Source organism: Lepidochelys kempii, chromosome 9 (assembly GCF_965140265.1).
Source record: "Lepidochelys kempii isolate rLepKem1 chromosome 9, rLepKem1.hap2, whole genome shotgun sequence".
Lineage (NCBI taxonomy): Eukaryota > Metazoa > Chordata > Testudines > Cheloniidae > Lepidochelys > Lepidochelys kempii.
In genome coordinates, this window is record NC_133264.1 from 24,534,401 (window position 1) to 24,551,800 (window position 17,400).

General features: G+C 42.0%; 1 protein-coding gene across 3 annotated transcripts in view; it reads right to left on the bottom strand.

The window, feature by feature from the left end:
- Window positions 1-17,400, bottom strand: part of KCNAB1 (potassium voltage-gated channel subfamily A regulatory beta subunit 1) — a 234,984-nt gene that overhangs the window by 12,393 nt on the left and 205,191 nt on the right. For all 3 annotated transcript variants that reach the window (XM_073359609.1, XM_073359610.1, XM_073359611.1), the window contains exons 9-11: window positions 5,522-5,607; window positions 2,393-2,513; window positions 1,414-1,508 (exon numbers count right to left, since the gene is read on the bottom strand). In XM_073359609.1, coding sequence (XP_073215710.1) covers window positions 1,414-1,508; window positions 2,393-2,513; window positions 5,522-5,607 — 302 coding nt within the window. The remainder of the gene's footprint in view (window positions 1-1,413; window positions 1,509-2,392; window positions 2,514-5,521; window positions 5,608-17,400) is intronic.

A 17,400-nucleotide genomic window follows, 5' to 3' on the forward strand; every position in this document is an offset into this window, starting at 1 on the left:
TGGACTGTTTGTACTCTTACAGGGAAGTGTACCAGATGTAAAGCAGAGATCCCCAGAGACAATCTGGGTACCCTGAAAAGATTTTTGGGAAACTGGCAGTTTGTTACATCACTGCCACCATTTGGAATTACAAACTGTGACTCACCTGTGCATATATTGTATCTGTTTTAACCTCTCAATAACTCTCATTTCCTTTTCTTAGCTAATAAACTTTTAGTTAGTTTACTATAGAATTGGCTAGCAGTGGCAAGTTTGGTGTAAGTGACTGGTATCTTGGGACTGGAACCAACCTAAATGTGATGTGATTTTTGGTGAAAGTAACCATTTTATCACAAAGTCCAGTTTGTCTGGGTGGCAAGATAAACTGGAGAGGCTAAGGGGACTGTCTGTGACTCCACAGTAAGACTGGTATAGTGATCCAGGAGTTCACATTCGTCACTGGCTTGGTGAAATCTAATTATGGAACACACCACCAGTTTGGGGTATCTGCCTGTTTTCTGACAATCTGCCCTGAGGTAGGCACTCAGGGTCATGAGCCACTCCAGACATGCTGACATGCTGCATTCCTCCTCTGGACTATGCAATCTGGTGGGTCTTTTACATTTCTAATTTCTAGGGGTGTATTCTGAGTCTTCAGGCAAAGCCTGAGTAAAAAGGGCTTTGTGCAGAGGAATTATGTGGGTCATGCTGAGGACAAAATCCTGCTGTCCTCCAACCTGTAATTATGGCCTGGTGCTCTCCTGCTGCTGGGTAACATTAGTGATAAAAACCTCTGAAATAAAGTTCTCTGTCTCGAACAAACATACATTTGAGAGCACAAACCATTACAATTCCTGCTTTGATTAGACAGCTGCAGAGCATTATTCTACTTCCTTTGGAGTCCTGGACATGGAATATCTGTTATGATCATGTAGGCATAGCCTACATAATCAAATTCCTTCAAACAGGAGAGTGACAGGGTAAGGCACAGGCACTGCCAGAATTGGGCTCCCCTAAATTTTATATCTTTATGTCCAAGATGGTTTTATTAGGCTCTGCCCTCAGAGGCTGGAAAACCCTGTTATCAGAATGAAGAAAAATAAAGAAGGCCAAATCAATCCTTAGTTGGTGTAAACTGGTAGAGCTCTGAATTCAGTACATCTAGGTCAATTCACACCAGCAAGGATCTGGCCCAGAATACCCACAAAGCTAATCAACAGGATCACAACAATGGACTAAACTGTGGCAGTGAAACTGAGAATTTCTTTAACACAGATTTTTACTCCTACTGGTCTATAGTTGCCAGAGAAACTGAGCTGACCTATCAACAGAGCTGGGCATAGGGGCAGCTTTATTACAATGAATCAGTTTATATTTCATTTCAAGCCCTCACAAAGGCAATGCATCCCCTTCTCTTGAGCTCTGGAGAAATACCTTCAGTGAAGCCCTGGAGCTTTCAGGAACCCCATTTCCATATTTCCCGGAGATGATCCCGCAGGCAAGTGGAGACCATGTCATTGCTCCAACTCCTACCAAGCAATCGGATAAGGAAATTACAGTGAATTGGTGACATATTGGTACATCATAAATGTGACTGACTGCAAACCGAAAGACCAAGTGTACCGCTTATTCCTATGACAGTTATTAGTGATGTTCAGGCAGTGTAATGGTAACAACAGTCTCTTCCTTAAAAGGACCTGGACAAGGTTATTTCACAGTTTTAAAAAAGGCTCTGTGATCCCTCTTAGAGCAACTGGCACAGTCCTGTTTGTGGCAGCTGCTTGCCTCATGCTGGCTCCTTTTCTTCCCAGTTTATCGAGGTATGCCAATCCTGCCCCTTGTCTTGGCTCCTGTGTCTCACTGATGGGTGGCAATGCCCCCTACCTCTCTTTGTTATGCTGTCTCACCCCTTTTTCTGCACTGCATCTGGCATCCAGGGAGTGGATCTGGAGAAAAGATAGTCCTGCTGGTGCATTCTCCACAGGAGCAGAGGGGAGGATAAAGTGCACCCTGGCCAATCTGCTCCTCTTCCAGCCCACTTTGTCTCCACCCCACCCCTGACTACAGACTCCATGGAGTGGCCTGGAGCCACTGAAGGGGCAGATTGTGCTATGGAGGCAGATGCATCCCCTTCAGCACAGGAGAGATGAGAGGAGTGCAGGGTGGCCCCCCTTTCTGCACAGATGTGGGGTACCATTTGGGCTTTAGAAATTAGCATCTCAAAGTAACAGATATCTACTTTTAGAGCTATACCGAGCCAGTCTCTCTCTTTGGATTGCTAGGCAGATGTTTGTCTTCTGCCACACTTCTATTTAACAGGGACATACAGGAAAGGATTCTGTATCCTTGCCATTAGCATATCATTTCCTCAAGAGTAAGAAATGAGAGAACAGAGCAAATCTCAAAACTTTACCTATTTTGTGGTATAATTCTGGCAGTTGAACCTCCACTTTCTCTCTCTGGAAAAGATGATATTCAGCCTGTTCACATACTGGTGGAATCATATTAAACTGTCTTGCTACAGAATAGGCTTCCTGTACAAAATCAGTAAAATAAAATGAAGTATTAACAGAGACTATCCTTGTGGAATATAACATATCAATCAACTAAGCATCCACAAAATCAGTGCATGTCCCAGACCTTTTTAGGTATAAAGAATCTGCTGCAAAGTAGATTCCCACATTCTCGTCAGATGCAATATCGATATTCACGTTTCCCAAGTTTCTTTTCAAATAGCTTTTTGATGTTTTGTTTTCTGTGTATTCAAACAAATACAACAAATTCTCAGGGCATTTTGGACCTGATCTAACTCCCATTATAGTCAATGGAAAGACTCACTAACTTCAGAGGTTCTTGGATCAGACCCTTACTGGTTAATAGTAACCCTAAGAATCAATTATTAAAAATACCCAGCAATTGTAGATTCTGCTCACGTCACACCTGAACTAACCTGTAGGCGTGTATAAGATCTAATGTCACTGCAGTGAAATATAGGTTACATGCTGACCATACATGCTCACATTGCTTTCATGGTACTTAGCTCTGAAAACACAACACACAGTTGTTCCTTTTTCTCTACAAGGTGAAATCAAAATTCCTCAAACTGATGGATCTCCATCCTAGAAGTCCATTACATTTTCCACTGCTGCAATACTCAGCAGCCTTGGGTTGACTACAACCAACCAACATGTTGATAAAGGTGTTACAACTTGTCTGCATTAGGAGCTAACAAGTTTTTAAACAGCAGTTAATCAACATGGGTTATCCAATGTGACCCTCTGAGTGCCCACTGGCAAAGGGTTCTCTATCTGACTACAACTGTTACCATGCCTGACAAACTCATTATGCATAACACACTGTTGTCATCGTATTTATCCAAAGAGTATTTCATACGGTATCGTATGAAAACTGGTGACTTTCTAGTGATTAATATTCTTGTATGATGTACGTACAGTTAGCATGTCAAGAGTTATGTAGGTGTGCTGGATATATGCTTCTAAAATATGTTTAGACCAAGCAATCTAAGTAAAGTTCATTAACAGATTTGTCCTAGACAAAGGAATGTATATTGGACAGTCCGCCAGGGTCAAGCTTCGTAAGCCAAAGACAATGGATAATATATGCATCTGTGGTAAACAGAGTGATTGAGCTAACAGGGGAAGGAGGAAACAACATGGCTTGATTACAAGCAAAAGACAATGGACAAACATTTGCATCTAAGTGATGACACCAATGGGATGAAGGCCCCCGCTTGCTAAAGAACAAACAGCATGACCAGAGTCTGAACCCAAGGGGGTCATCCTCACTTTGGGAACAAAACAATGATTTTGGGGAAATATAAGGAGAAGCAAAAAGCCATCACTTAAGGGACAAAGAGGCCAGCGCTTTCTGAAAGGTAGATCCCCAGCCATGTGGGTTGAAGGTGCTGAGAACTGACAGTAAGTGAGAAATTGCCTGAGACCAGGATTGTAATCTGTTAACTGTTAGACTCTAGAAAATGTTTTATATTTGCTTTATTTTAAACCATTTACGGTTTCTATTATCCTTAATTACTGTCACTTAAATCTCTGCTCTTTATTAACAAACTTACTTTTGGTTTTACCATAAAATCATCTCAGTGCTGTTTAGGGGCAGACTTAAAGCTAACTTAACTGGCTGGTGTGTGCACTTTCTTTGGAGGCAGCGGACTTGGTAATTTCACTGAATGTCCAGTGATAGCAGCTGGACACTGCAGAGAGATGCTCTGGAGAACTTGGGAACAGGGGTTCACTGTGAAGATTTAGACAAGGTTGAGACTGGCAGAGTCTCAAGTTGTTCGCTGATGAGGCAGACAAACTGGTGTGGCAGTAAGTTGTCATTCAGTTTAAGCTCCAGCAAGGCTCACAGCAGTTTACAGTTCTTGGCTCCCTGGGGAGACTGTCACAGCTATTATGTTTTAAAAGAACCTAAAGCCTTTTTCTTATCCTAGACAAGGTTGTGCTTTCACCGATGCACAGACAGTGGATGCCTAAAGTATGTCTGAAAGAACCAAGCCGCCGTGGAATCTATTCTTTTTATTGTTTATTTTTCAAAGGGCTCCTCTACATTCAGGACTTACATTTGGGCACTAGCATAGCTGTACCCATACAAACAGCCAGTGTAGGTGCGCAGCACTGGTGTCAAGTGGGGCTTGTGCCAGTGCGACTTATCCTGGTGCGAGGGCCAAGTTGCATCTACGCAGTACATATACACTGGTGTGCATTGGGGATAGCTACACCACTGCAAAAATCCCTGATGTAGTCAAGTTCAGAGTCACGGTAAACTTCAGGCTCAGACTTGAGCCAAATGATTTTATAATTTACTGATACATTATTGAGCTCCCGTTGACCTCCTGACTGATGCCAGGCTCATTCGTCTTTTGGCCCTGGTTGACGAAGCAAGAACTCCTCAGAATTGAAAAACTGGCTTCAATGTCTATGGGACTTAAACAGTCAGGACTCAAATTCTACAGGTCTACCTTTTTTCATCACAATAAGGGATAACAATTACAATGTCTTTTACTAGAAAAGTGTCTGCTTCTAGTCTTGAGATTTCTGAAATGGATAGTAATGCTGACAAATCTATTTAATATGGCTGTGTGGCCAGCTGACTGAGTTATCCATGGAAAAACTCTCCCCAATATTGGAATCATATTCAGTGCAACATCATCCCCTGGCACCCAGATGGGACACATTCCCAGATACTGTTGTTGGGGAAGTTTATTGAAGCATCCAGGACCATTGAGCCCATCTGGAGAACTCCAACAGGAGTTGTGAAATCAGTTCAGTAAAAACAGGTCAGGCCACCTTAATACACCTAAAAGTGGGTCTACACAACAACTGTAACTGGTTTTAAAATTGGTTTAGCTGAACAGATTTTAAAACCAGCTCAGAAACTTTAAAACCAGCATCTACAGGTGCTTATTGTTCAACCTTTGCTTTGCATTTTGGCAAATTCTGCAGCCCTGAATGTGATCTAGAGTACGTAACAGAAACTGGTGATACTTTTTTAAAAGTTACATTACCATGATCTCCATAGCACTCCAGCGTGAGGTTCCCCAGTACATTGCCATCCCCTGGTTTATCACATGTGTCATTGCTCGGACAATTTCTGTACAAGAAGAAAAAGATGAGAGCTCTATGAAATTTCATATTAATCCAACTATTTACCACCCAAATTAACACAATATTTACAAACAATTGTAAATAACAGAGCACACGATGGTTTACATGCGAAAGTACATTATATAGTGATCACTAAATAAATACCAGCCTAAAACAGGATGTTAATATTATCCATCATTAATGTTTGCTTTTTTAGTACATGCACCCAACTTTACAGGGGAGTCAGGCCCAAACTACAAGGCTTGTTTTCAGATTTCAAACTCAACAATTCTGGGTGTTTGGAACTGGCGTGTTAGAACTTGATTTGAATACACTTTAATAATGTAAATGGGGTGTAACCACTAAAAAGACATGGAGTTCCAGTTATAGAAGATATGCATGAGATAAGAAATAAAGCCCTGGGGTCAGGCTACTATAGAAATAGGTGGCAGCTGCCAAGTTAGCAGCTGGATCCAGGTTGAGATTGTGAATCTCCCAAGGATGGATGATGTCCAGATGGAAGGATCTTCCCTGGGCCCACCCACCTTTACAGTAAATATGTGGCTATTAATAGTTCATAATGGGCTAAGCAGTTTTGGTCAATGATCAACATGAAACTAAAACCAACCCTAAAATAATAGCTTTGTAGCCTATGTAATAATATATTCCATCTTCAAACACACCTGTTTGCATCTTTTTTCCTGTATATGGATGAAGCTGCATGGTACATGCAAATTTTAGGAGAATTACCATGGTGGGTAGTGAATGTAAATTTTCTTATTAAACAAAGTATTATTACATGTGCTCATGCTTATTCATGACATTTTTCTAAAATTTAAGACCACAAGAGGGCAGCGTTGTAGAAGAGGTTTGGGAAACGAAATGACTTTAAAAACCTGTGCTAAAAACTTCAGTTCAGAAGATTTCTTTTTAATTTAATTTTACAAAACACAAGTATACACGCAGTCTTCTTGCTTTTTACTAAGATTGTTCAGATGCCAGGGATGAAATATAGAACTGGCGAATCAGACTGTTGGTTACATCAGTACAGCCGATTTTTCTTTGTCCATTTACACCGTCACTGTGTGTCAGTCAAAGTATTAGATTATGCCTCCTTCCCCCACCCCTGAATTTTACAGTCCTTATCAGTTCTATGTGGGACTATGGAAGAGGTGATATTTTTTTACCATTAATAATGTAATTTAGCACTTATATAATACTTTGAAGTCTATGGAAGACAAAGACCTTTACAAATCTAGGTAGGCATTTTTCTCTCCATTTACCGATGGAGTACCTGAGGTGCAGAAGGTTTAACTAATTTGTCCACAGTCACGCAGAGAGTCAGTGATAGCCCCACAAACAGAAATTGTATATCCTGACTCCTGAGTTCCTTCCTCAGTCCATTAGATCAGAATGCCTCAACCAGAAGTGGGTCAAGCAAAGTTGCTGAATGGATTTCACCTCACTGGTTGAGAAAGCAGCAAAATCTCTGGGTCTCACCAATGGGAGCTATGGAGTGCTCAGCACATTTAAAAAAAAATCAGGCCACTTATTTAGGGTGCCTAAATTTAGGGTGTCAATACCGCAAACAGAGATGTGTTCTTAACTCGGAGTAGCTAACAGCATTAGCTAACTTGGGTTAAAATAGCAGTGACGACACGGCAACATGGCTTTTAACTTAGGTTAGCAGCTTGAGTTCAACTTCAGGATGCCCTATAGGCTTGAACTCGAGTTGCTAACCCAAGTTAAAAGCAGAACCGTCATGTCTTCACTGCTATTTCACAGATCAGGGGCAGCCATGCGCCCTTGACAGATACCGCTGTTGTACTCAAACCAATTGGACATCCTAATACCTCAGTGGACACAGCTCTCATTTTGGTGGTGCATTTCTATGAGAAGGTTGAGGAGCTCGCTAGGCACAACAACAGCTTACAGACAGAGACAAAGTGAATGACGATCAACAAAGTCAAATGCAGTTTGAATCAATCAAATGAAGTTTAAATCAATAAAGGCTATATACACCTCATCCTTCCTGCACCAAAACTCTTGGACTTTTTCAGTAATTCGTCTAATGGTAAAAATCTGCTACATGGTTGATTGGCTGGGCATAAACCCAGCTTGATGTAGATGGCATAGATTCCTTATGGTAGTCTTAACACGCTCAAGAAGAACCAGCATGAACAGTTTGCTTGGCATGGAAAGCAATGTGATGCCACAGTGATTAGAGCACTCGAGAGCATCACCTTTCCCTTTCCAAAATGAGAGAATAATCCCAAAGTGCCAGTATTGGGGAGTTTCTCATGAATCCATACTTTGTTGATAACATGGGTCAGCCACCCCAAGATCAAAACCTTGCCGTGCTTGATCAGCTTGGCAGCTATACCACAAATATTGATAGCATGGCTGTTCTTAAGCTTGCAGGCTGCACTTGGAAGCTCCTCGACTGTGTCATCTACTACATCACATGGGGTGGGGCAATATATTCTATCAGGGTGAAATTCACCCCTGTGCAGAAGGCCAGCACAAGGCCTGTAGATCTCTTAAGTAGGACTTAAGTAGTGTTTTGGCCTTCTACTGATCATTCAGTGTTTTGGCTTTTTTAAAGCATCAGCTCCTGGAGTCAAGCAATGGTGTGGGAATCTCAGCTTTCAGTAAAAGAAAAAAAGTTAAGTTTCTGGCCCTCGTGGTTGCATAGAAAAGCTAGAAAATGTTACCTGAGTGTATCCTAAAGGCTGGAGAGCGAAGAACGCCAACTTTATTGTTTTTGAAAACGCTCTTGTTTTTTGGGGCCTGACTCAAGATTTTTGAAGATTTGGAGTTAGTAATACTGCTGACCCTTTCCATGGCGGGGAATTTCACACTCTGGGAGTGCTACTTTATTTGGTGTCTAACATTGGAAATCCAATCAGTGCAAGCCCCTGGACACTGAATCAGTGCACACCACATGTATTGATGACTGGATTTCCCAGTGTCATGGGGTATGGCTACAATTCAATTAAACACCCACGCCCGTGCTAGCTGACTCAGGCTTATGGGAAACCAAATTTGTCCTGTCTCAATTCTTGCTCTGTCCCAGTGTAGGCCCACAAGAGGTTGGTTATTTTCATGATTAATCATGATGGGAAAATCACTATCCTGGCCACCTTTAATAATGCTGTGTCTATTGCTGAGCTTGGGCACAACGGCCTTTCTGGATGGAATATGTAATTCATTCAGAATCACTATTGTTAATTTAGCAACAAACAAAGGCAAATTTAGTTCTTGGACCCATATATTCAGAACTGTGTGTGTGCAAAAATGAGCAGTTGGACACACAGCCCATAGGTACCATGACTGCTCACTGAGGGTGAAATTCACCACTGCACAGAGGACCCTCACTCAGCCTACGCATCACTTTGTTCTCACTTATGCCTTAGTTTGAACTGAGATGTTTATGTATTCACATGACTCCAGAAACTGGGGCTTTAAAACACACCAAAAATCAAGAGACTCACACTGCACAGTATCCTGCAGGATGTCTGACAACTTTAATCTTCCTATTAGAGCTTACTCCTCTGTAGCACAGGACCCAGTAATTAACCCCTTTCCTTGCTTATCTATAAACTTAATGCTGCATGAAACCTCTTTCCAGAAACCCAATTCAGCCAAAAACATCTCAGTATTAAAAAAGAAATAAATCCATTATGTGGAAAAATATTTATCCTCATGATTGATTTTTTACCCACTCTGATAGCATATCATTTAAACGATACCTGACAAAAATAAGCCAGATGAAGTCTGAGAGGCATAAGAAACTATCCCTAATATTTAATAACATATTATCAGTAAAGTACAGGGTGTCTTGCAACCAGCAGGAGCTGTCTTTTTCAAGGAAGAAAGCTGCAAGAAACTGATTGGAGTTTAAATCTATGTGATGGATTTTTGACCTATTAAATTGCAGTCAAGTTATTATGGAATCATAGCTATTGATCATTTAGATGGATTGAGAAAGCCTGGTCTGTGGCTTCTTATTAAATTATACACTACATTTGTAGCAGCATATATAACTGTCTAGAGTATCAGTTCCTGAAGACATGTATCCTTTTATATCACAAGCATTCTCATCCTCTTTGTAAAGGTATCAAGCAAAAAAGCTTGGCAGAGGGTAGATTACTCTGAAAATCTTGGGAGTTTTTATGAGAATTTTTCTGCAGGTAGTGAGAAACAGATAAACATAAAGTCTCCATCTATACTCAGAGAAGAAATCTCATCAAACTAGAAATTATCCCTCTTACCATGCTTTTGTTTCTTTATATTTTATGTACAGCTTATTTTTTCATTGGTAGCTTGTTACATTTTATTTTGATTAGACTCTTTTTTCCCCCCATAGAAAGGAAGGATGCAGTAGATCTTGCAGTCATTTTTTTTCATTTGGACATAGCCACACTGTATTTCACCCACTTTAAAGGCCTAATTAAATTTGTGAGCATTTTCTGGTCCAATAAAGAGCATGATGAACAGGTAACTAACGTGGCACTGAATAGTGAAAGAATTTTGAGTATGTTCAAACAGTGGGTTATATGATAAATAGTCATTCAAAGAGTGTCTACTTTTTAATGATGGCTTTGTTTATTCTTTATTGAAAAGTCATGGCGATCGGGGGAGGTCCCAGATGACTGGAAAAAGGCTAATGTAGTGCCCATCTTTAAAAAAGGGAAGAAGGCAGATCCTGGCAACTACAGGCCAGTCAGCCTCACCTCAGTCCCTGGAAAAATCATGGAGCAGGTCCTCAAGGAATCAATTCTGAAGCACTTAGAGGAGAGGAAAGTGATCAGGAACAGTCAGCATGGATTCACCAAGGGCAAGTCATGCCTGACTAATCTAATTGCCTTCTAATGACGAGATAACTGGCTCTGTGGATGAAGGGAAAGCAGTGGACGTGTTATTCCTTGACTTTAGCAAAGCTTTTGACATGGTCTCCCGCAGTATTCTTGCCAGCAAGTTAAAGAAGTATGGGCTGGATGAATGGACTATAAGGTGGATAGAAAGCTGGCTAGATTGTCGGGCTCAACGGGTAGTGATCAATGGCTCCATGTCTAGTTGGCAGCTGGTATCAAGTGGAGTGCCCCAGGGGTTGGTCCTGGGGCCGGTTTTCTTCAATATCTTCATTAAATATCTGGAAGATGGTGTGGATTGCACCCTCAGCAAGTTTGCAGATGACACTAAACTGGGAGGAGTGGTAGATACACTGGAGGGTAGGGATAGGATACAGAGGGACCTAGACAAATTATTGGATTGGGCCAAAAGAAATCTGATGAGGTTCAACAAGGACAAGTGCAGAGTCCTGCACTTAGGATGGAAGAATCCAATGCACTGCTACAGACTAGGGACTGAATGCCTCAGCAGCAGTTCTGCAGAAAAGGACCTAGGAGTTACAGTGGATGAGAAGTTGGATATAAGTCAACAGCATGCCCTTGTTGCCAAGAAGGCCAATGGCATTTTGGGATGTATAAGTAGGGGCATTGCCAGCAGATCGAGGGACGTGATCGTTCCCCTCTCTTCGACAATGGTGAGGCCTCATCTGGAGTACTGTGTTCAGTTTTGGGCCCCACACTACAAGAAGGATGTGGAAAAATTGGAAAGAGTCCAGCAGAGGGCATCAAAAATGATTAGGGGACTGGAACACATGACTTATGAGGAGAGGCTGAGGGAACTGGGGATGTTTAGTCTTCAGAAGAGAAGAATGAGGGGGGATTTGATAGCTGCTTTCAACTACCTGAAAGGGGGTTCCAAAGAGGATGGCTCTAGATTGTTCTCAGTGGTAGCAGATGACAGAACAAGGAGTAACGGTCTCAAGTTGCAGTGGGGGAGATTTAGGTTGGATATTAGGAAAAACTTTTTCACTATGAGGGTGGTGAAACACTGGAATGCGTTACCTAGGGAGGTGGTGGAATCTCCTTCCCTAGAAGTTTTTAAGGTCAGGCTTGACAAAGCCCTGGCTGGGATGATTTAGTTGGGGATCGGTCCTGCTTTGAGCAGGGGGTTGGACTAGATGACCTCCTGAGGTCCCTTCCAATCCTGATATTCTATGATTCTATTGCAGTAATAACTTCTTGAAGTTTGAATACAACATTTTCTAACCTTTGTCTCTTACCCTCTTTGGTAAATGATGATTTTTATTCCCCCCTAGCCTTTAAAAAATAGAACACAAGTCAGCATGGCAAAGTGTATATCTTATCTAACAAATGTAACCGTAGTGATGTTTGAATAGTTCTGGGAAGAGGTTTGCGAATAGAGAATAGGTCTTTTGCTCCCTCTGTTAGCTAGCTGGCTGCCTGCACAGGGGAACATAAATATGTCAGCATCCTACAGAAACAGTAGCTATCAGGTTCGCGGGGGGAAGTTGTTGATCGATTGTAAATAAATAATTATTTAGAATCTGGAACACAATCCCCTCCAGACTGTAACAATTTTAAAGTCGATTAAAATTATTTCCTAAGAGTCAAATCCTGGTCCCTGTGCCTCTTCTACCACAGATGCTAGGAATATTTATGAACTGCTGACACATCTCAGATGAAAGGCCAAATGGAAGTGCTTATTGTTTTTGTTATTCATTTATTATATTACTGTTATTTATTAAACAAAATTTGGCCAAAGATAAGCAGCATTTTATAATTGGTGTGTGTGGCAGGAGATGAAATGAAGACAACAATTATTATTTTATAATTAACTGGAATAATTTACTTAATTCTACTACTTAAGAGTATGAAAGCAAGCCCCAGATATTTATACCACAAATCATAACATTTCCTCTCCTTTTGTATATAAATGCTGTTGTGTACACAGCACACAAGCAATTGCTATTAATCTGTGAATCCCGTGATGTATTAGAAATAAAGTATTGTTAGCATGTGCTTTGCAGAATATTTTAATTCAGCACCTAAAGAGTTAGTCCTGATCCTACCATTGACAATATGTGCAGATTCCCATTGACTTCAATAGGGATCTCTATGAGTGCAGCAATCCCCTTGTGCATTGTCAAATGTTGGGCCAGTGCCTTACTCCTCAGAATGAATAGACATGGGCTAACCTGGAACTCACATGAGCTGCTATTTTCCAGTTGACTAGAGGTGACTAGGCTCAACAGGGAATGTTGTTTATCTGCTTGCACCTGTATTCTTATTAAGCTGCGTTCTCAGCTGCAGAGAAGAGTGCGGGCTGCTAAGCTGTTAGGCTGCTGTTTTGATCTTACACTCTGGGAATCTCTCTTTCTCTGCTGAACACAAAGATACTGTTAAGAAATTCCAAATGCCTTTTGGTTCTTCTACACTTAACAACAGCTCTCATAAGTAACACTCTGGTACAGGTGAGGTGTCACATCTGATCTAAATTCAAAGTTAATTCCGATTCCATGAAACTTTTCCTTGCCCAGAAGAGAGCAATAACTCATTCCAAAGCCACAGACCACGGCCACAGACTAACAGCTACATAACATCACTTTCCACTTGATAACCCTGAACAAAAGTGATTTATTTTTAGCTAGAAAAAGATTCTTAAAAGCTCCCCTTTCTGTAACCACTGCTACAAAAACTGTGTTTAAAAATCCCATGACATGAGGGGTATAAGAAGTATAAAAACCATGTAGTATTCTTTTGTGTCTTATTAATCACAGGGAATGTCCTCCCCCTGCCTGTCTCTCTGAGACAGAAAAGAAGAGGAGTGGTCCCCATTATATCTTTCTTCCCAAGGCTCAGTTCCATCCTCCTTCTGTCTGAACAGGGAGGACATATTCCACACACTGATCATCTCACTCACGTGAGGAAGCAGGGCTCAGCTACTTCTGTGGAACCACCCCTCTCCATGGGTCTCATGTCCACGCATGGCTAAAGAGTGGAGACTAGGCTGGCAGGGGAGAGATGCACACTGTTCCCACTTCAGCTCCATGAATCTTAAGCAATAAAAACAACAGAATGCAACCCGCAGGTATATTACCTTTTCAGGAGAGCACCCCTTTTCATGGAGGCAGCCACCAATGTTGAAATCCCTGGTAGCATGGCTCCAGTGGAGGTGGGGGCTTCAAGGAAGCAGAACTAGTGCAGAGGCAAAGCACTTCCACGTAGATAGCCCAAGCCTCCTGCAAATCCTCATGGGCTGTGGACTGGCCCTGCAGCATAAACCTCATTCTCCTGGCCCCCTTTAATGGAATGACAGAGAATGAACTCTGCAAAGGGACCATGGAGGGATTGCCTCTTTTGGGCACCTCCCACAGGTTCTTCCACAGAGGATGAGCTGCCTCCATGGAAATCCAAAAATATTTTATTTTCAAAAAAGAAATGAAATGAAGATTCCAAAGTTGGTTTCTGTAGTTTGTATTGAATTATTTTCAATGTAAAGAGCTAGTGCATTCTTTAGATTGGTTATTGCTGCTTAAAACTGTGAACTGTTAAATCCCTGTGTTAGAACATCCATAACTGAAGTGCTGGTCTCCTGAAAGGCCTCTTCGTTAAAATTACACACTCTAGAGTTACAAGATAATAAACCAAACCTGATTAATGATGCATGGAGCTTCAAAAATGCAATATACCCACCCAGAAGCCTCAATATTTGTTTTTGTAATCAAGGAATTGTTTCTTTTTCAAAAGGAATTATTATTATAATCATTTAAAAAAGGGAAATCATTTTACAGAAGAGAGAAGAAAATATCTCTGATAAGGAGACTTGGACTCATACTGAATTTTAGTAAATTTTGGAGTGTTCGCATTTAATGTGCAACATCAGGCCACTAGATAAACAGTTCTGAGCTGCAAATTCAGATCCAGATCGTGACTTGGGATTTTGGCCAGGGCCTGTCTCTAGATATTTCTATGAAACTGAATAGTGATTTCTAGGTCCTTGTAAAAGATTATGCTTTTTTTTTTTAATTCAGCCACAGAGTACTTGCCATTACAGAACTCCTGAGATTTTAACTGGGAATCCAGAGCCAACCAGCGAGGCTGCTTAAACTGAGCATAGTGGGCTGTGCATTTGTACAGATGACTCACAGAAATGAGGAGCCTACTGGACACTGTCTGCACTAGCAAACTCAGTAGCCGTAATTCACATGGCACATGGCCTACCCCCACTTTTTAGTGGTAGTGAGAGAGAGAGGGAGGAAGGGAAATTGTTAGAGGGTTGTTGGGGAAGGTAAAAGAGGACCTGGCACTCTGGAGAGTCACCAAGGGATGTGGGAAATGAAACAATGACAATATTGGGAGTTGAGAGGAAGGGAAACAAGGGGATTAGTTCTTAAGTGAACTAATTTGAGCCTTTCATAAATAAATGTGGGTTGAATACTGCACCTGATATGGAATTACTTTCATTATAAAAACGTTCTAGTATTTGCTTAGGGCAGTGGTTTTCAACCGGGGTACACAGAGGTCTTCCAGGGGTACATAAACTCCCCTAGATAGGCTACATAAAGAGCACGAGCAAAGTCACTACAAACTAAAATTTTATACAAACAATGACTCGTTGATACTGCTCTATATATTATACACTGAAATGTAAGTATGATATTTATATTCCAATTGATTTATTTTATAATTATATGGTAAAAATGAGAAAGTCTGCAATTTTTCAGTAACAGTGTGCTGTAACGCCTCCATATTTTTACGTCTGATTTTGTAAGCAAGTAGTTTTTAAGTGAGGTGAAACTTGGGAATTTGCAAGACAGACTCCTGAAAGGGGTACGATAGTCTGGAAAGATGAGAGCCACTGGCTTTGGGTACAGAAAAAATTACTTTTTGATAATAGTAACTATGAGTCTCACCTTTTTAGATTAGCAGAGTTTTGTCTGTCTCCTTGGAGACTACAATCATCTGCACCAACGGATTTTCTGAATGTAAATTAATTAGTCTTCTGAAAAAAATTTAACTCAGCTGTCCAATGCCTAACATAAGAATTTTAAGTGATTTGATACACCTTAGAACTTCTGGGAGCAATCCAGCTTTGGCAGAGAGTGGACTAGATGACTCAGAGGCTTTTTCCTTGCTAATTTGCATGATTCAATGAGAAACTCTGACATGCTCCAAAGGGTCAAACCTGTTCTCAGTCACAGGTAAATTGAATTAGATTATCTTAATCGCTCAAAAAAATTTGTTTATTTCTCAAGACCCACATAAAATTCTCCAGGCCTGGAAATTCTCCAGTCTGGAGAGATCATGTAGATGAATAGCTGTTGAGGTAATCTGCCAGATTGTTCCAGGCTCCCAGAAGGTGAGAAGCTTCGAGGTGGACTGAGTGTATCACGCAGAATTCCCACAAGCGAATGGCCTCTTGACACTGTGGGGAAGAGTGTGCCCCTCCCTGCTTGTTGATGTAAAACATGGCTGCCATGTTGTCTGTAAGGACTCATACAACTTTGCGTGCAATCTGGGGTAGAAACACCTGGCATGCTAGGAGGACCGCTCTGAGCTCTCTGACATTTATGTGTAGGGAGAGCTCCTCCTGAGACCATAGGCCCTGAGTCCTGAAGTGCTCAAGTCACCGAGATTAAGGATACTGGGGGTTGGGAACTGATGAAGGGAACACCCAAGACCACCAACTGGGGGATCCTCTACCAATCCAGGGAGGTGAAGACCTGGGTGGAAACTGTAAGCACAAAGTCCAAATGATGACAGTTTGGTGAGTGCACCAAGGCCAGACACAGTTGAAAGGGTCTGAGGCGCAGTCTCGCATGCTGTATCACGTATGTGCATGGGGCCATATGAGCCAATAGTCTGAGGCAGAAATGGCCTGTTATGATGGGGTGGGCCTTGATCTGCAATATCAGAGATATTACCTGGAAGCAAGCCTCTCAGAGGAATGCTCTGCCCCAGGTGGAATCAAACACTGCACCAATGAACTCTATCCTCTGAACGGGGATGAGCATTGACTTCTGCTTGTTTATTAGCAGGCCCAGGGCTTGGAAAGTAGCTTAGACCAGGTGGATGCTGGCCCTCACCTGGGCCTTGGACCATCCCTTGATCAGCCAGTCATTGAGGTAAGGGAACATTTGCACTCCTCACCTTCTGAGGAAGGCTGCCACCACTGCTATGGATTTTGTGAATACCCGAGGGGCTGCTGACAGGCCAAAGGGGAGGGTGGTGAACTGGTAATGGGTCTGGTTCATGATAAAACTGAGAAATCTTCTGTAGCCCAAAAATATGGAAATATGAAAATAGGCATCTTTTAAGTTGAGGGCAACATACCAGTCCCCTGGATCCAGGGAGGCAATAACATATCAGTCCCCTGGATCCAGGGAGACCATGTGGAACTTCAGTTTCTTGAGATAATTGTTAAGGAAACAAAGGTCTAGGACAGGTCTGAGACCCCCCTGGGCCTTTGGGATTAAGAAATAAAGGGACTAAAACCCTTTCCATCTCAAGCTCTGAGGTATCTCCTCCACAGCCCCTACCTGGAAGAGGGCTTGCGCCTCCTGGTCTAAAAGTGGCTCATGAGAAGGGCCCTGAAGAGGGATGGGGAAGAGGGATAGAAGGAAGGGATGGAAATAAACTGGAAAGTGTAATCTTCCTCCACCGTACTCAGTACGTAGCAGTTTGAGGTGATGAGGGACCACGTCGCGCTGAAGCGGGAGAAACGGTCTGAAAACGAAAAGGGGGCAGGATCCAGTACAGGAACTGGTATAATGCCCTCAGGCACCCCATCAAAAGTTCTGCTTGGAGCTTCCCAAGTATCTGTGAGTGAGGGCCCGGTAGCGAGGCTGAAGCAGGTGGGAGCAGTTGTCTGGGTTTATAGCCCCCTTTTGCTTCTTAAACGGGTCCTAGCACAGTGGTGGAGCTGA